Source organism: Rana temporaria, chromosome 2, assembly GCF_905171775.1.
Source record: "Rana temporaria chromosome 2, aRanTem1.1, whole genome shotgun sequence".
In the NCBI taxonomy this organism is placed as follows: domain Eukaryota; kingdom Metazoa; phylum Chordata; class Amphibia; order Anura; family Ranidae; genus Rana; species Rana temporaria.
The window spans coordinates 133,526,900-133,547,674 of record NC_053490.1 but is presented as its reverse complement, the minus strand read 5'-3'; the positions used below and the strand labels follow the sequence as shown (position 1 = coordinate 133,547,674).

General features: G+C 46.9%; 1 protein-coding gene across 3 annotated transcripts in view; it reads left to right on the top strand.

Moving 5' to 3' along the window:
* The first annotated feature begins 446 nt into the window (after positions 1-446).
* Positions 447-20,775, top strand: part of ESYT1 (extended synaptotagmin 1) — a 168,680-nt gene continuing 148,351 nt past the window's right edge. For 2 of the 3 annotated variants that reach the window (XM_040341093.1, XM_040341096.1), the window contains exons 1-2: positions 450-554; positions 2,542-2,885. In XM_040341093.1, the coding sequence (XP_040197027.1) occupies positions 2,601-2,885 (285 nt within the window). In that variant the 5' untranslated portion in view covers positions 450-554; positions 2,542-2,600. Of the gene's footprint in view, positions 555-2,541; positions 2,886-20,775 lie in introns of all 3 variants that reach the window. The other variant, XM_040341095.1, reaches the window with a different exon arrangement.

The window sequence follows — 20,775 nt, the reverse complement described above, 5'->3', positions numbered from 1 at the left end:
TGTTTATAGCGCAAAAAATAAAAACCGCAGAGGTGATCAAAGCTCTATTTGTGGGGAAAAAAAGGACGTACATTTTGTTTGGGAGCCACGTCGCACGACCGCGCAATCGTCAGTTAAAGTGACGCAGTGCCGAATCGCAAAAAGTGGCCTGGTCTTTGTGGTTAAAGGGTTCGTAGAGACAGATGTTAGTAAACAAGGAGTAAAGAAAGAGCAGGGCTGCTTGGAATGAAAGGCTAACGGAACGTGGCTCGAAATAACAGCATAACGTCAATTACTAGTATGAAGGGACGATAACAAGGAAGGGGTTAACAGATAGGGGCGTGGCAGTTCTGTGGGCAGTCCGCAAATCGCATTTCATGGCAATGCACCGGACCTCGGTTATATGATTCTGGAGGAAGAGACTGGGAGTGTGCGGAGGAGGGTGCGCATGCTCAGTATAGAAAGGGGCGGGATTCATGGTGAAGGGGCGTGTACTCCCCTCGGGGGATGCCAGGGATATCATTTTTTCGTTGAACATCTGGCAGTCCTGGCTAACGGGGTCCTACCGGTAAGAGGTGAGGATGGACGGCTGTGTGGGGGGCGGCGGGCTCCCTCTAACGCTCACCATGGAGCAGAGCCACCTTCCTGGTATAGCCGGGTCGCTGCTGGCACTGTGAGAGGGGACAGTTATGTGGGATGCTGCCTGGGCACCTGGGGATCCGCCCTGCGGCACCTGGGCACTGTGTATAGCATAGTGCCACCCTGTGTGTGGGCGGATGGGGCACCGAAGTAACGGAGGGGGGTGCTGATCTCCGTACTGGGTGTGTAACCCTCACTGATCTCTGCAATGAATAGAGCCCTTTACAGGGGAAGGGGGTGTCTGGGCACAGCACCAATGGGTACTGGCTGCACTGGAAGTCATTATTATTATTATACAGGATTTCTATACAACAAAGCACTGCGCAAACTGTTGGCGCTATATAAATCCTGTATAATAATAATAATAATAATACAATATAAAAGGAGACAGTACAGTTATAATCCAATGCAGAGGTGTTATGAGGATCCTGATCCCGGGAGCTTACACTCTGAGGGTCCATATACACCCGGTGCGGTGTGACTGCGTTGGGCGTCTATTGCAGTGGGCGCAGTCCTACCGTACAAGGCATAATGCCAGGTCACTTATGTGCCCAGTGCAGGCAGCGTCTACTAAAAAAGTACGGGGTGGCACAGTGCAATCCACCGCCTCGCACTATGTAGCGGCCAATAGAACTTAGGAAATTGTCACTGTGTGACAGTTCAATAAAGTTAATTAAAAAAAAGTGAACATTGGGGTTGATTTACTAAAACTGGAGAGTGCAATATCTGGTGCAGCTGTGCACGGTAGCCAATCAGCTTCTAACTTTATTTTGTTCAGTTAAGCTGTGGCAATAAAACCTGGAAGCTGATTGGTTTCTATGCAGAGCTGCACCAGATTTTGCACTTTCCCTTTTTTTTTGGAAAACAAACTCCGGTGTGTTGCGTCATGACAGCGGATTTCACCGCACGCCCAGCTGGTATGAATGGAACTTAAATGGTAATATGAACATCTCTCATGTCTCTGTACCTAATACATGGGGAAAATGTAGCCTGTGCTAGATATTGCCAAGTCAGGGTATTGGGATGGCATAGCTGCTGTGTATGGTGATATATTGGTACTGGGATGGCGATCTCATGTGGACAGTGGTGTGTTGGTATTGGGATGGTACAAGTGTATGCTGGTGTAATGGCACTGGGATGGCATAGCTGGGGGTGTATAGTAATGTATTGGCACTGGGATGGCTTAGCTGCTGTGTATGGTGGTGTATTGGTACTGGGATGGCATAGCTGCTGTGTATAGCAATGTATTGGCACTGAGATGTCATATCTCATGTGTATGGTGGTGTGTTGGTACTGGGATGGAATGACTGGTGTGCATAATCGTGTATTGGTAGTGGGATGGCATAGTTGCTGTGTATAATAATCTATTGGTACTGGGATGGCATAGCTGTTGTGTATAGTGGTATATTGGTACTGGGATGGCATAGCTGTTGTGTATAGTGGTATATTGGTACTGGGATGGCATAGCTGCTGTTCATGGTGGTGTATTGGTACTGGGATCTCATGTGTATGGTCGTGTGTTGGTACTGGGATGGTACAACTGGTGTGTATAATGAAATGCATAGCTGCTGTATATGGTGGTGTATTGGTACTGGAATGGCATAGCTGCTGTGTATTGATACTGGGGTGGTACAGTTGCGGTATAGGGTTGTGTATGAGTACTGGGATAGTACAGCCGATGTGTATGGTGGTGTATTAGTACTGGGGTGGTACAGCTACTGTATAGGGTGGTGTATTAGTGCTGGGATGGTACAACTGGTATGTACTGGTAGTGAGATGGTACAACTGGTGTGTATTGGTACTGGGATGGTACAACTGGTGTGTATTGGTGCTGGGATGGTACTGCTGATGTGTATATTGGCACTGGAATGGCGCATTCCTTGTACAGCACCCCCTCATTTCATTTTCATTTTCATTTCCCAGGTCTTGATGCCAAGTGACTCCTTCTAGTGACATCTGTGTGAAGAAAAAGATTGCTGATCATGGCAGATGCCGAGCCCACACCTCCTCTCATGACCGGGCCAGAACTGGTGTCTGGTCTGTGGGCACTGGGTCAGACCCTTCTTTTCTTGCTGCCCGTCTACTTGTGTGGCTATATGGGTCTCAGTATAGTGTTTGTTATAGTGGGGCTCGCTGTCTATATGGGCTGGAAGAGTAAGAGGCACGGCAAGTGGAATCGACTCCAATTAGCGCTCGATACCCTGCAGAATGAAGAAGCGGTCACTGCCACCACTATCTCTATTACCAAGACAGAGCTACCTTCCTGGGTAAGTGACCTCACATCACTGTCTACATGTGTTATGGCTAAGGTAAAGCAATTTCCACCATCAACTAAGAGCATTAGCATTGTTTTGTGGTGCCGGCTTATACCTATCTCCTATCTCCTATGTCCTGAAAATGTGGACGTTAGTGGAAATAAAATAAAAAGTAAGTATCGGACAGTACGCAGTCGTTTTTGTTGCAAGTGCACAAATATGGCTTTGAGGGCGGTCCACAAAAAAAACATTGGCATCCGCTATTATAAAATATCTAAATAGTGTAATCCTCCATGATGAGCCCCACAGGGAAATCATCCCAGGGCCCCCCAGCTCTTCGGCGGAGGTCTTTGGCCTTACACACATATCGTTATTTTTCATCATTTTTTTTTTGAGCTTTAGGAAAGCCCATTTAATTGTCACCAATGATATGTGTCAATAAAATGGAACAAGCAGAGAGGAGGGTCTGGATTCAAATTATCACAACATTGGTCAGAATGTAATGAGGCGCAGTGACTCTGGTGAGGCAGCTCCCCTACAAAAATAGGGTGTCCTTCAAACAAAGGGTGGGTCCCAGATTTGATGATTCATCTGTACAAAGTCCAATTAGAGTGCCAAGCAAACAGTCCAAGGGTCCAAAATCTTTATTACCGTATTTATCGGCATATAACGCGCCCCGGCGTATATCGCGCACCCCCAAACTTGAAGGAAGATTCCTGCAAAAAAAAAATACTAAGGCCCCATACACACGATAGAATCCATCCGCTGAAAAATCTCAGCGGATCGGTTTCAGCGGATAGATTCTATGGTGTGTACATTCCAGCGGATCTTTATCCGCGGATATTTCCGAATTCCAGCAGATAAAAATTTGTTGACATGCCAACAAATCTATCCGCTGGAATCGGATCCCACGGATCGATCCGCTGGTCTGTACAGACTCACCGGATCGATCCGTCCGAGGGGATCCCCCGCATGCGTCGTAATGATTCGACGCATGCGTGGAATTCCTTATATGACTGCGTCGCGCACGTCGCCGCGTCATCATCGCGGCGACGGCGCGACACGTCATCGCCAGAGGATTTCGGCGCGGATTTTGATTCGATGGTGAGTACACTCCATCGGATGGAAATCCGCGCAAATCCTCGAGAGGATTTATCCGCGGATACGGTCCGCTGGACCGTATCCGCAGATAAATCCTCTCGTGTGTATGGGGCCTAACAGTTTGGATGCCCCTCGTCGGTGTCTTGCCCGCCGTCCTGCCCGTCGTCATTGCGTCCATCGGCGGCCTCGTCTGGTCCGGCGTCCTTCTGCGGCCATCCCCGCTCGATCCCCGCTTCCCGCGCTGTGTTCGAACCACTGCGCTGACATATACCGAGCAGAAGTACACTCAAGTATAGTCGGGCGGGCTAGGCTCCTCTCGCGTAAAGGACGTACAGGGCGCACAGGACGTGACCGCGAGAGGAGCCGAGCCTGCCCGAGTGTACTGCGCTCGGTATATGTCGGCGCAGTGGTTCGAACAAAGCGCGGGTATCGGCGTATATTGCACACCCGCGATTTTGCCCTGTTTTTCAGGGCAAAAAAGTGCGCGGTATGCGCCGATAAATACAGTAATAGTTTTGCTTCACATATGACAACACAGCATACCACTGCGTTTCGGGGGCTCAGAGATCTTCCCCTTCATCAGGGCTTAAACATAATAGTTAATCATAAGAACTCATAAGTGGTACAAATCACCACAAGTTATTTATTTGCTGCACATGGTATAGCCAGAATCAATGAATAAGAAAAGCACCGATCAGTTTTGTTGAGCCATTGATTCTGGTTGTACCATTTGCAGCAAATAAGTAACTCCTGTGATTTGTGCCTGTTTTTGAGTCTGTATTATTTACAATTTTGTGTATGCCCTGGAAAGGGAGGAAGCTCTAAAAACACTCAGCCCTGGTTCATGCCGATGCGATGTGGGAAACGCACACGATTCGCTGCATTTCCCCGCATCACACTGCATAACAATCGCACAGCGTCCGTGCGATCTGCTGCACGTGTCAATGTTAAATAATGACACCCCGAATCAGATCGGAAATCGCAGTGAGGTTGTCAGAATCGAACCGCATGGGTGTGAACACCCACGCAATGTAACTCGGATGTAGGGGGGGAAAAAATGGGTCCTGCACCATTTTGGTGCAGACGCAATGCAAAATGTATGGTTTAAATTGCAAATTCCTGTGAAATGGCATGCGGTGTTCCGCATGCACGGGTGTGAACCCAGGCTGAAAAAGATTTGTCATGCTAAATTTGCTAAACTTTAATGATGGTAATGCTAGTGAAACCTCCGTCATTCTGAAAACCATTACACAGGAGGAAACAACTGGTTATTCAAATGGATGCATTGTTCATACAGAAACTGCCTGCAGAAGTCTATTCAGTGCCCAGAGATTTCACATGGTAGCTCCTATAATGCTTTCCTTTAGGCCAAGTTTGGTGTGGTACTGGTCATTGCAGTGAGGCAGCTCATTTATTCTGAGTGAACCGTCAACCTACTGCAAAGTACATCCCCCCCCCTCTCCTGCACCTTTTTTTGTAACAATATAAGATGCATGTTTTATCATGCGTTACCGCATTGCACAGATGTAGGTCTCGCCTTATCCGAAAAAGGTTTTTTAAAGCGTTTTTTTTTTTTTTGCCCTGAATTCAGGAGAATAAGCCCTGGTTTTGCATGAATTTTTAGGCCTTGAATATTAGAAGAACCCTATTGTGCTTAGAAAAGTATTGCATTTCTCAATGTTTGTGTCCATGTGAAAGTTCATAAGCAGAGAAATGTGTGTGTGTATACTGTATGTATCCACAGTACTAAACTAACTCCATTTATAGACAGTTGGTGTAACTGCTTCTTATGAACAGCAATCTTAACATTTTTGAGCATCTTTTATCATTCAAAGTAGATCTCTACTGCACCTCCCAAACTAATTTCATTAAAGCGGAGTTCCACCCTCTTTTTTGAGTAATCTGCATCGCCTGCTCCTGTGTCACCTGAAACACATTTGGCACTTTTTTTTTTTTTTTTTTGTTTTGAAACTGACCTTGTTCTCCTGATTAAAATCGCCCCCGCCGCGGCGGGAGGCTGAGCTACTCCCCCCGCCGCCGCTATACGTCCTGGGAGATCAATTTCAGGATTCAGTCCTGGTCCGTCGCTGCGTCGCATCGCGGGGCTTTACCGCGCATGCGCGAGTGCGAGCCGCACTTGAAAACGCTCTCGAGGGGGGCGGAGGCGGAGGGATGTTGAATACCACAACAGCCCCGCCCACCCCTACGCCCAGAATGTATAATAGATTTGAGGGGGCGGGCAGAGGCGGAGAGTTGCTGGGAGGGTCCTATAGAGAGCAGAGCTTGACGAGGGGGGGCGGGCCCGTGCAATAGTAAGTCACCTGCGTGCAATGTCATGTACCCTGTACAACCACTGTGCCTGTCAAATGCAAACACTGTGCCCACTCAAATGTATCCACTGTGCCAAACGCTGTGCCCGTCAAACTCATCCACTGTGCCTGTCAATTGCATCCATGTGCTGGTGGCAATGCGATTTAGCGGGGGATCGATGCGATGTGCTGGGGTTGATGCGATTTGGGCAATGCAATGTGCTGGTGGCAATGCGATTTAGCGGGGGATCGATGCGATGTGCTGGGGTTGATGCGATTTGGGCAATGCAATGTGCTGGTGGCAATGCGATTTAGCGGGGGATCGATGCGATGTGCTGGGGTTGATGCGATTTGGGCAATGCAATGTGCTGGTGGCAATGCGATTTAGCGGGGGATCGATGCGATGTGCTGGGGTTGATGCGATTTGGGCAATGCAATGTGCTGGTGGCAATGCGATTTAGCGGGGGATCGATGCGATGTGCTGGGGTTGATGCGATTTGGGCAATGCAATGTGCTGGTGGCAATGCGATTTAGCGGGGGATCGATGCGATGTGCTGGGGTTGATGCGATTTGGGCAATGCAATGTGCTGGGGACAATGCGAGTGCTGGGGACAATGCAATGCAATTTGGAGGGGGTGATGCGGGCAATGCGATGGGGGTGATGCCATTTAGCGGGGGCAATGCGATTTGCTGGGGCAATGGGATTCGGTGGGGGGGCGAGGCGATGCGATTTGGTGGGAACCCCTCATAATGAGCACAGCAGGTGTACAAACCCAGGAACTCAGCACAGCACAGGGATGGTGGGAGCCCCTCATAATGAGCACAGCAGAAGTACAGCCCCAGGAATTCAGCACAGATCAGGGATGGTGGGAACACCTCATGAGGGGTTCCCACCATCCCTGTGCTGACTTCCTGGGTCTGTACTTCTGCTGTGCTCATTATGAGGGGTTGCCGCCATCCCTGTGCTGTGCTCATTATGAGGGGTTCCCACCATTCCTGTGCTTTGCTCATTATGAGGGGTTCCCACCATTCCTGTGCTGTGCTGAGTTCCTGGGTCTGTACTACTGCTGTGCTCATTATGAGGGGTTTTCACCATCCCTGTGCTGTGCTCATGAGGGGTTCCCATCATCCCTGTGCTGTGCTCATGAGGGGTTCCCATCATCCCTGTGCTGTGCTGACTTCCTGGGTCTGTACTTCTGCTGTGCTCATTATGAGGGGTTGCCGCCATCCCTGTGCTGTGCTCATTATGAGGGGTTCCCACCATTCCTGTGCTGTGCTCATTATGAGGGGTTCCAACCATTCCTGTGCTGTGCTGAGTTCCTGGGTCTGTACTTCTGCTGTGCTCATTATCGGGGGTTCCCACCATCCCTGTGCTGTGCTCATTTTGAGGGGTTCTCACCATCCATGTGCTGTGCTCATGAGGGGTTCCCATCATCCCTGTGCTGTGCTGAATTCCTGTGGCTGTACTCCTGCTCTGCTCATTATGAGGGGTTTCCACCATCCCTACAGCCCCGGGAAGTCAGCACAGCACAGGGATGGTGGGAACCCCTCATAATGAGCACAGCAGATACTATTAGTCCTCTTCAAGCGTCCAGATTTTTTAATCCATCATTCATCATAACGAATGTTGGTAATTGTTATGAAAAGTGAACGAATCTAACGAAAATTTGTATTTCGTACAAATCCGAATTGAGTTTCGGGCACAAAATACGAAATAACGGCTAATGCGAAACGGAACTAAACAAAATGAATTTATTGACCGTGCATATGTCTAGTATATGTATACACACCACATATATAACAAGATATATATATTTATATAATCTTGTTATGTAGATATATCTGCACAGGAACAAATTATTTAGTATATTTACTGATTACTGGAAGGAGGAGGGGAGGAGAGGTTTGCATAGATAAGGGGCGGCAACTTCCTCTGACACTCCTGTTGCTATTGAAACCTGATCTGAAACCATTACATTGCTTGTGCGAGATCTGCAAGGCTGAAATCCAGGAAGTCATACAGTCTGGCTTCATGATGCCCACACTTAAGATGGCCCCAGTCAATTTCTGTTTTATAAAGTGTCTAAATGCTGTAACAACCTAACAGAACGGACCTTAGTTTACAGACTAACTGTAGTAGAATACATTAAGCTTGTGTATTACAGGGGTTTTCATATTTAAAAAGTTTTTATTTTTAAAATTGTGGCCGGAACTCCGCTTTAAGTTTGCAAACTCCTTACTCAAATTAGCTTTCGTTTGAAGTAATTAGTCTATATGGGTTCACTTACTTTGTCCTCCAGCACTGTGATTGCTAAATGGATGTGTTCAGTAATGACACCAGAAATTAGAATTGATGTGTTCACAGCTTAAAGAGGAAGTAAAGCCGATTAAAAAAAAAAAAAAAAAAAAATTCCTACCAAAAAAAAAAAAAAACCCTGCAAGAGAAAGGCATAATGAGCTAGTATGCATAGCATATTCACTCATTATGAATGACTTGCCTGAGATCGAGACGCCCAAAGCGCTTTTCTCCTCCGCGATTCTTCTGGGTATCGCCGTTCTGGCGCTGTGATTGGCTGGGAGCGGCGATGATGTCACTCGTGGGCATGTGTGCAGGACCGGCATAGTCCCAATCATAATGCCGGGACATTCAGTGCGCCTGCGCCGTTGTCTACGGCGTGCATGCGCCGTAGACATCGTTGCAGTGTTTTCTGCAAATATCTCCATAACCATGTAGGTTAAGGAGATATTTCTTGAACCTACAGGTAAGCCTTAACCACTTCCATACAGGGCACTTATACACCTTCCCGTCCAGACCAATTTCTAGCTTTCAGTGCTGTTGCACTTTGAATGACAATTGCGTGGTCGTGCTACACTGTACCCAAACTAAAAAAATTTCATTTTGTACCCACAAGCAGAGCTTTCTTTTGGTGGTATTCGATCACCTCTGGGATTTTTATTTTCTGCCAAAAAAATAAAAAAATGACTGAAAATTTTGAAAAAAAATATTTTTTTTTTTGTTATAAAACATTGTAAATAAGTATGTTTTCTCCTTCACTGATGGTACTGCACTGACAAGCACTGATAAGGCAGCACTGATGGGCACCGATGAGGTAGCATTGATGGGCACTGATGATGGGCACTAATATGCGGTACTGATGGGCACTGAAAGGTGGCACGGATAGGCACGGATAGGCGGCATGGATGGGCACTGATAGGCGGCATGGATGGACACTGATGGGTGGCACGGATGGGCATAGATGGACACTGATAGGTGGCACTAACGTATGTGTTGTACTAATGGATGCCAATCAGTGCCAAACAATGCCTGCCAATCAGTGATGCCCATTGTGGGCACTGGCATCCATTGCGGGCACTGATTGGCATTCATTATTTCTGTCATTGTCATCCCTGGTGGTCTAGGGTGGCATACCTGTGTTTTGCATCCCTGGTGGTCTAGTGGCATCCCTGGTGGTCCAGTGTGGGCATCCTCGGGGGTCTGTGCTGATAATCAATCAGCACAAACCCCCCCTGTCAGAGGAGCAGCCGATCGGCTCTCCTCTACTCGGGTCTGATCATGTGGTAAAGAGTCTCCGTCTAGATCGGTGTAGCAGGGTGTCAGACTGACACCCTGCAACAACGTTCACGGGGGCGCGCAGCGGCTCAATATCCTGAGGACGTCATATGACGTCCACTCAGGATATTGAAACCACTTTGCCATCTTTTTGCATAAGGCGGGCGGCAAGTGGTTAATCTAGGCTAACCTGTAGGTGCAAGTTGTCAGAGTGGGTTTACAACCACTTTAAGCACATTGTTGTGACATAGATGAGTATCAGATCACATTGTCTGGATAATTACTGTAGAAAACAAGCAAATTTCAAGGGGTTTCCATACTTTTTATTGCCCCGGTATGTAAAATGTCATAGGCGACCCAAACAATCCAGGAGAAGCTTGTGTAGAAAATCCACGGTTCTCATTAAGGAATTTAGAGAATGCCTCTTTCAAAATACTGGACATTTGCTCATTGAGCATCAGAAAGCGGTCATCAGCGCCTTCACCCCCTGGAAGGCAACGCTTGAGATCTTCCAGACCTGGGCTATAGTCTGTTTAGCTGAGATAAAGAGATAAGCTGTCCGCTTTTGTTTGTTTTTGTTGGTAAGCGTATAGGACAAGGCAGAAGGGCCAACTTGGCATCCTTGTGCATGGTCACATGAAACGGTCTGGGATCAAAACCCTACCAATCTCGGACAGGGCCACTAAATGTGCAAAAGTCTCCCCATTGACAACAATTTTGAAAGCATCCGGGGTAGGCATGGGCAACATAGGCGGGGACCCAGTACCACCTCACGAGAACCTTATACGCTGCCTCAAGCATATTTGTGTTTCCAAGAACATTTAGCGATTGTTGTCCAGGCCTTACTCCAGTCTACCAAATCTATGGAAGTCTGGAGATCCTGCTCCCAGTGAGACCTGTAGGAGAGGGGTGCTGATGACGGTCAGCCACTCAGGGAGGCATAAATAGCTGAAATGAGACCAGGGGACACTGGGGCGTGTTGTCATGCAGAATGGGTAGGTGGAGGCAGAGCTTTTTTTTCTCAGAAAATATGTGCAGGAACTCAACCACGACCCCGTTCAGATTTCACAAACAGTAGAAGGGTCTTAAAGGGGCATTAAATACCAGGATTGCATTACATACAGACTGCAGAGTTCAGGGGGTTACACACAGATAGGTTGATTCACAAACATTGCCCTAACTTTAGGGCGGCCTAGCCTAGCCTGTTTAGGCTACACCGCCGTAAATTAGTTAGGCTAGTAGTTATTCACAAACCACTTACCTGCTAATCTACGGTGGTGTACCCTAAAACGAGCGGGCGTAAGGGCGCCTGATTCAAATGACTTGGAGGGGGGCGTGTTGTATGGAAATGAGGCTTGACCTCACGTTTTTTGACGTTTTTTGACACTGTGCATGCACCGGGCGACTACATTTCCAGTGCGCAATGCGGCTAAGTAGGCCGTACGGGCCTATTGATTTCGACGCGGACGTAAACGACGTAACTCCCGATTCGCGGACGACTTACGCAAACAATGTAAAAAATTCGAACCTCGCGGCAGGAACGGCGGCCATACTTTAACATTGTTATTCCACCTCATAGGTGGAAAAACTTTAGGCCGCCTAAGGCCTTACGGAAACGACGTAATGCGACGGTGTAGGCCTGGCGTACGTTCGTGAATCGGCGTATCCCCTAATTTACATAATCTACGCCGGCCGCAATGGAAGCGCCATCTAGCGGCCATCAGAAACATTGCAAGCTAAGATAGAACGGCGCAAGCCGGCCTATCTTAGCTCTGTTTAAGTGTATCTTTGTTAGAGAATACACTTAAACAAACGCCGGCGTAGATTCAGAGTTAGGTCGGCTTATCTACTGATAAGCCGGCCTAACTCTTTGTGAATCTACCTAAGAGTGCAGAGCTGTCACTTGTAAACACAAAAAACAGACTTCTGTGTTTACAAGTGATTGTGGTGAGCAGGCACCAAAGGGTCTGAGCCAGAGGTGGTGGAACTGAGTTCCCCCGAGTTCCCCCTGGAAAAAAAGCCCTGGGTGGAGGTATGACGAAGAGCAGAGATCCAGTGCTTCAGTTGGAGGAAGCGAAAATGTTCCTTCACTTGGGTTTCATTTGTCTCTCGAAGGGCCTGGACTCCAACTTCTATCCCCTCCAAAGATGTGATGCTTTCTCCAATGATGCATAGATTTCATGGAAGTGACAGTCTCCCTTAGCTGGAATCCCTTCAGATGTCTAAATGGGCCTTACACAAGTGTCTGAAGGAAAATTTGTTAGCACTCTGATTTTTTTTCAATATGGGAGTAACCGCAGAGTGATGTACTGTGTTCGCTATTGGCAAAAGTGGAAATTTGGATTTAGCCCAGGTTCACACTGCACCGCCGGACTCCAGTGCGACTACGCAACAAATTGCATTCTTTAACAGAAGTCAATCCAAAAGTAGTGCAGGAACTCAAGTCGCACCAATTAGAATGGTTTCATTTTACAAAATGGGGTCCGACTTCTGATGCGACAAGTGCTCCAAAGTCAGAGCGATTGTCGCATCAGTGTGAGCCGGGACTTAGAGTGATACCAATTATTGATGTTTCTAAATAGATTGTAGTGCAAGTTTTTGAGGCACGCTGGCCTCATCTTCAGGCAATAACTGCATACAGTACACTGCAAGTAACACCAATAAATAGTATTACCCTAAATCCAAACTTCGACAATATGGGAGTACAGGCTCCGTGTGCTGCTCTTTGAAAAGCAATCCACTATAGATCGCTGTTTAGAGAGTGGTGCAGGCATAGCTGACAGACATTTAGTTGAAACTGCCTGCTCCTGAATGGCTTTTTTTTTTTTTTTTTTTTTTTTTAGCAGCTAAACAGGCCTTCTGAATTAGAATACTGCAAGCCTAGTTTTTGGCTTAGGCCCCTTTCACACTGGGGCAGTATGTGCGGTGGCGGTATAGCGAATTGCCGCGGTATTCGGCCGCTAGCGGTGCGGTATTAACCCCCGCTAGCGGCCGAAAAAGGGTTAATACCGCCGGCAATGCGCGGTATACACACACCGCTCCTCTCACCGCTCCAAAGATGCTGCTTGCCGCCAGCGCATCGCCTCAGTGTGAAAGCCCTTGGGCTTTCACATTAAGAATGCTGGGGCAGGAGTATTTCAGGCGTTATTTATGCGCTGTTTTTAGCGCTAAAACACCTGAAAGGGGCCTTATGGTTGCAGTGTGGCTCCACTTGGATTTGTCATGATCAGCAGCACCAAACATGACGGGGGGCTAATTATTAGTGTACTTCCCCCATCCTTCTGCCTTTGCAGCTTTAAGGGTGGGCGGTAAAAACTTGGTAGAGCCCTGGTTCTCACTGGGTACGATTTGGAACGATTTGAGATGCGATTTGACATGTCAAATCGCATCTCAAATCGGCGGCAATTGTCGGCAATGGCACTGTCCTAATCAGTGCGCCGCCGCATCTGCGATTTCAAAAAGTAGTTCCTGTACTACTTTTTGGGATTTCGGGCCGCGATTTACATTAAATTGCGGCCGAAATCGCGGCAAAATCGCAGCCGCGAAATCACGGTAAAATCGCGCATTTTACCGCGATTTTGAATTCGCAGCAGTGTGAACCTAGGCTGAAACACCTATTTTTAATGCCCACCAGCCACAAGTGTAAACTAAGCTTTAGAGATTCTTAGCTGGATTCAGGTATCCGTGCCTAACGTTAGGCAGGCGTAGCGTATCTCATATACGCTATGCCGCCATAAGTTAGAGAGGCAAGTGCTGTATTCACAAAGCACTTGCGTCCTAAGTTATGGCGGCGTAGCGAAAATGTGCCGGCCTAAGCGTGCCTAATTCAAATTGTGAAGAGGTGGGCGTGTTTTATGCTAATGAATCGTGACCCGACGTGATTGACGTTTTTAACGGACAGCGCATGCGCCGTCCGTGGACATATCCCAGTGCGCATGCTCCAAATTACGCCGCAAAGACTTATTGGTTTCGACGTGAACGTAAATTACGCCCAGCCCCATTCACGGACGTTCTTTTACGCAAACAACGTAAAAAAATGTAAATTCGACGCGGCTCCGACGTCCATACTTAACATTGGCTGCGCCATCTTTTTGGTGGAATATCTTTAGGCCTGAAAACGCCTTACGTAAACGGCGTATCTTTACTGCGACGGGCAAGCGTACGTTTAGTGAATAGGCGTATCTCGCTGATTTACGCATTCTAGGCGTAAATCAGCATACACGCCCCTAGCGGCCGGCCTAAATAGACAGCTAAGATACGACGGCGCCCGCGCTCGTATCTTAGCTAGATTTAAGTGTATCTCAATTTGAGAATACACTTAAATTTACGACGGCGCAGATTCTACTGATACGCCGGTGTAACTCTCTCTGAATCTGGCTATCTGTTTAGTTGCTACTGGCACCAGTATTCTTCCTTCAGAGGCTTTAAAGCATGATTTTGTTTCTTCATATTAATCATTCTAGTATAAAAGGTACATTGTAATCAGCTGAGTGTCATTCTGACTTTTATCTGTATGCAGTGGGAATATTTTGTAAGGTTCTGGTGATTAAGTGATGTTCTCTTGTGCATTGACCTCTTCCATTTGTTGCATGGACATTTATGGATTCGCCTTTCTTCTGGCGTTTATTCAGTTTTTCCCCGTGTTATGTGTCACATTCCTGTCTTGTCTGAAGAGCTGAGAGAAAGCAAACAGAACTGCCCCCACATCCTTCTCAGTCCCTGATATTTGCTTTCAGGACTTTCAGCTCTCATTTTTTTTTTTTTTTGTATTGGCTACGGCTACAGGAACAATAAATTACTGTGGTTACATCAAACATTTGTTATTTGATTGTCAAGCGATCCCTTGTTGGGGAAAATTTCAACAAGCCAGCATTTGTAATTTTTGTCTGGTAAAATATTATACAGGGGCCCAGATTCAAGTAGAATTGTGCGATATTTGCGGGGGAGCAGGGCAACGATTTTGCCCTGCGCCCCCGCAAGTATTTTGCGCTGCCCTCGATTCACGGAGCAGTAGCTCCGTGAATTGCGAGGGCGCGCCGGCAAATTTGCCCGGCGTAAGCGCGCGCAAGTTAAATGATCCTGCCGGGGGCGGGAATCATTTAAATTAAGCGCGCTCCTGCGCCGAGCGTACAGCGCATGCTCCGTCGGGAAACTTTCCCGACGTGCATTGCGGCAAATGACGTCGCAAGGACGTCATTTGCTTCTAAGTGAACGTGAATGGCGTCCAGCGCCATTCACGTTTCACTTACGCAAACGCCGTGAAATTCAAATTTCACGGCGCGGGAAGGCCGGCTATACTTTAGCATTGGCTGCCCCTACTATTAGAAGGGGCAGCCTTGCGCTAAAAGTAGCCGTACGGAAACTCCGTACCTGGCTTGCGCGGGGCCCGCGCAAGCTTGTGAATCAGTGGTAGTATGCAATTTGCATACTACACGCTGATACACAATGGGAGCGCCCCCCGCAAGAATGCAGCCTAAAATCTGCGAGGCATAAGAGCCTTATGCCGCGCACATTTTAGCCTGCAGTCGGTGTAACGAGGTTCCTGAATCAGGAGCACTCGTTACACCGGAGCAAGTAAGCACTTGCGCTGCGTAACCTATGGTTGCGCGGGCGCAAGTGCTTCTTGAATCTGGGCCAGGATTTATTTATGGGTGCTCAACCTGTGGCCCTCCAGCTGTTGCAGAACTACAATTCCCATCATGCCTCAGCCTTTGGGAGTCATGCTTGTAACGGTTGGCTTCACAATGCCTCATGGGACTTGTAGTTCCACAACAGCTGGAGGGCCACAGGTTGAGCACCCAATAGTGGCAGCAATACAAGACAAGCGGGTAAAGCCAACCACAGATAGATCGAACATCAGCCGGTTCAGCAGGGTCCACTTGAGATTTGATCCATCTATGGGCAGGCTGATTGTACCCATCGAACGATCTACTACAACCAGCATGTTGGATTTTTAGTATGCAATTATTGCTGCTAGCAATGTCAACTCGTATGTCAAAATGGCCCGATGTGAACGTGGGCTAAAGCCTAGTACACATTGGCCAAATTTTACGTGGCATCGGCGGGTTCAAAAGAAATCGGTTGACATTTGGCCCATGTAAACAGCAGCTGGTCCGACAGAAGCTGACTGGCTCCTTATCAGGCCTCGTACACACGACCGAGTTTCTCGGCAAAAACCAGCAAGAAACTTGCTGGGAGATATTTTTTTGCAGAGGAAACCGGTCGTGTGTACACTTTTGTTGAGGAAACTGTCGAGAAACTCGACGAGCCAAAAAGAAAGCATGTTCTCTATTTCCTTGACGGGAATGGAGAACATTGGCTTGTCGAGTTTCTCGACGGCTTCACAAGGAACTCGACGAGCAAAACGATGTGTTTCGCCTGTCGAGTTTCTCGGTCGTGCGTACGAGGCCTCAGAGTGTTCTGGTGGGAGGGCCATCCCCCTGTCAGAACACAATAGCTAAGCAGGGGATTTCGTTGTACGAACATCAAATTGTTAGTACAGTGGCTCCGACCTGAGCTGTCAGTAGCGTGTACAAGGCTTTAGTCATGGAAGTGTAGTGTGCAAAAGTATCTACCATGGAGGCAGTTCTTTAGGGTTGTGCATTTCTCAGCAGTCATTAAGATTTTTCATCCCAAGGTGAAAAAACAAGGGGGTTTACAACCCCTTTAAACATAGCATTTCATTGTGTCCTCTACTCCTAAATAAGCAAAATCACAACGGCCACGATGGGCACAAGAAAGACTTATGCATGTTCTCCCTGTGCCTGTGTGGGATTCCTCCAGGTACTCCCGGTTTCCTCACACCCTCCAAAGACATGCTAGTAAGTTAATTGGCTCTAAATTGGCTCTAGGGCAGTGATGGTGAACCTTGGCACCCCAGATGTTTTGGAACTACATTTTCCATGATGCTCAACTACACTGCTGAGTGCATGGGTATCATGGAAAAAGTAGTTCCAAAACATCTGGGGTGCCAAGGTTCCCCATCACTGCTCTAGGGTGTGTATGTATGAATGTGGGATAGGCCGGGACTTTATATTGCAAGCTCCTAAGGGGCTGGGATTAATGTGAATGATATATAGAGGGCGTTATTTACGAAAGGCAAATCGACTTTGCACTACAAGTGCAAAGTGCACTTAAAATTGCACTGAAAGTACACTTGGAAGTGCAGTCGCTGTAAATCTGAGGGGTAGATCTGAAATTAGGGAAAGCTCTGCTGATTTTATCATCCAATCATGTGCAAGATAAAATGCTGTTTTTTATTTTCCTTGCATGTCCCCCTCGGATCTACAGCGACTGCACTTCCAAGTGTACTTTCAGTGCAATTTCAGGTGCACTTTGCACTTGTAGTGCAAAGTGGATTTGCCTTTTCGTAAATAAACCCCATAGTGTGTGTGTAAACTGCCACATAAATAATGGAGCTATATAAGTATCTGTGATAAAATGCAATTTGTCTATCACAGGATACTGTGCACTGCATCGCATATTGAAGGTGTGTTTGATGCCATTCACAATGAATTGCAACACAGCATATAGACCCATGTAATTTTACTGAGTGTTGTGTGAATAAGCTCTTAAAGTGGAGTTCCACCCTAAAAAAAAAAATTCTAAAAAAATTCTAAAAAAAGTATTTACTTGCCAGAAATTGCGGTTGCTATGCGGATCTTCCCAATCTGCCTCTTTTTAGTCCGCAGCTGGTCTTCATCCTCGCGTTGTCTTCTGGGGAATGGTGTGCGCTGCATTCTGGGAACTGTGTGTATCCCAGAGAGCAGCCGCCCATTCATACAGCGCCGCGAGACTCGCGCATGCGCAGCAAGGAAACGGGCAGTGAAGCCGCAAGGCTCCGCTGCCTGTTTCCCTTTGTGAGCATGGTGGCGCCGGGATCTGCAACGATCGAGGGATCGGCCTCGGGGGGCCAATATTGCGGGCGCCGCGGCCTAGGACAGGTAAGTGTCCTTATTAAAAGTCAGCAGCTACTGTGTTTGTAGCTGCTGACTTTTTTTTTTTTAAAAGAAAATCGTGGGTGAAACCCCGCTGTAAGGGGTGTCCCATACATCAGTTAGCAAATATTTCCTAAAAAACAAAGTGACCTAAAATCCATTTTTACCTGTGAGTGCAAAACTGGAAATGTGTTCCATGTTGAATCAGGAAGTCGTTAACCATGCGATTTGCAGCTTTTTATTTTATTTTTTACACCTTTTTTCATACCTCTCATTCCCTCAAATATGTGCTACAGCTGTGAATTGGGCCTAGGTGTCCTAATCTGCAAATTATCAAGATTCACACACACACATACATACACATATATATATATATATATATATATATATATATATATATATATACACACACACACACACACACACACACACACACACACACACACACACACACACATATATATATACACACACACACACACACACACACACACACACACACACACACACATATATATATACACACACACACACAGTATATATGTGTATATAAATTTGTGTGTGTTTATGCCATTCCTGACTTTCACCCTACACAAACATCTACCTGGCTAACAAACGGCGATAAACGCATAGATCTCTTAGCAGTTACGTTATTTTGGCGTGTAATATATTATATCATTGTGGGCGTGGTCGCACAAGACTGAGCAGTAAAAGGAACGTCTAGAACAGGACAACCTTTTTGCTTTTGTCTGCAGATTGAGATAATATATAATTATATCTGGTATGTGCCGTCCCTTATACTAAGCACCATTACAGAAGGAATTCTATCTCTAATCGGAGGCATGTAACATTTTCAATGCTTCTCTTTCTGTAGCCTATTTTGGGATAAAGTTACCCTGTCCTCAGTGTTTGTTGCTCCATTTTCCATAGAAACGCACTCCCCTCCCTCTCTGGTGATGCACTTGTCTGTAAAGAACAGACAGCTCTGTACTTCTGCTGCAACGTTCTCTAGATTCTGCCATAGATTAGCAGCCACAGTCGCTTTGCTTCGTTTCGTTTTTATAAATTGCTCATCTGGCAACCTTCCGGTAAGCTTTTCTGTAGAATCCAGCCAACCACAGGAAATTGTTACTTGCAGCCAGGCACCAAAAATAAAACTACAAAGTATCAACTCGCTTTATGTCCTTTTATGTTTCCTACTTCGGCTAAACTAGATTCTGCTGAGCAGAGGCGCACCGGAGAAAAAGTCGCAATTCACATCTCCTTTTTCTGCCACACTGCATCCATATTTTGGATCTCACGCTCCTTTCACATACTAGAATTCCCAGGACAGGGACAGATCTGGTAGAAATATCATTGCAGGAACTGGAGGCACTTCTCAGCCTTGTAAGCAGACCTTTAAGAGCCTGTTTTCCGCCACAGTCCTCGCTTCATGCCTTTGGCAGTTTTTGCAAGCATTTTTGTTTTCACTTTTAATCTTCTTCCTTTTTTTTTGTTTTTTTGTTTGTATTGCGTTTTGTAAAAAATGCAGCCAACAGTATTTTTTTTTTTTTTTAGAGCAGTGGTCCCCAACCTTTTTGGCACCGGGGACCGGCATTGTGGATGAAAATTGTGCCAAGGCCCGATGATGCGGGCCGACGATGCAGTTTTTCGCGGCCAATATGGCACTTCAATCATCACAACACCATGGTTAATCAGGATGATTGAAGCACATTATTTTTATTATTATATTGTAATATCAAATTAAATAGTTAAACTCACCATAATGCAGAATCTGCCACCAGATGCAGAGTGCCAGCCACATGCCACCAGATGCAGAGTGCCAGCCACATGCCACCAGATGCAGATCCCCCCACAGCTTACCTCTCACTCTCCCTGCCCTGGATGTCACAGCCGAGCGCTGTTGTCCGAGCGCTGCCGCTGCTGCCTGGCTTCACTCGCGGAGGGGGGGGGCGGGCTGAACAGCAGTGATGCGGGCGAGCCTGCTTCACCCCTAACTGTGTGGGCGGAAGTGCGGCGGGGCTGTGTGGGCGGAAGTGCGGTGATGGCGGCGATCTCTCTGCTCGCCCGCCACCGCCGCACCTCAGATAGCGCAGGCTTCGCAGCCCACCAGCAAACAGGCTGCGGCCCGGTAGTGGGTCGGCTAGAGCATACATGGTGTGAACTACTCTCACTGGAAAACATTTCCTTTTACTGTCTATGCATTGGGAATGTGTTTAAAAAATGCACCTGAATGCATCTGGTGTGAGTAGGCCATAAAGGACACTATAAGGTCTCATGCACACTAGACGTTTTTACAGCTGTCCCTAGGGCATCTGGCGCTTTTTTTTTCCTGCCTATAAACTCCTCTGAATGTTAGCCTGTGTGTCCATGCACATAGGCTTTTAGCAGTGTATAAGCCTCATGCACACTGGGCGTAATAAAAAAGTCAGTAGCATTTTTTTTAACACAATTATATTGACACAAAAGCTTATGGCTCAAAAACGCTGATAAATGCTGAATAGCCGCGTTTTTCTGCGGTTTTAAGCTTTTTTTTTTTTTTTTCTCAAAACCCACTAGTACTGGGGTTTTGTTTTCCAGCCAGAAAACACACCTGACAAAATCTGATAACAGCCTATTGCCGCGTACACACGATCAGTTCGTCTGATGGACCGTTTTCATCAGACGAACCGATCGTGTGTGGGCCCCATGGGTTTTTTATCCATCAGTCAAACTAGGAACTTGTTTTAAAATTATCTGATGGATAAAAAACCTATAGAAAAAAAACGATCGTCTGTGGGTACGTCCATCGGTTAAAAATCCACGCATGCTCAGAATCAAGTCGAAGCATGCTCGGAAGCATTGAACTTCATTTTTCTCAGGACGTCGTTGTGTTTTACGTCACTGCGTTCTGACACGATCGTTTTTTTAACCGATGGTGTGTAGGCACGACTGATGAAAGTCAGCTTCATCGGATATCTGATGAAAAAATCCATCAGACCGTT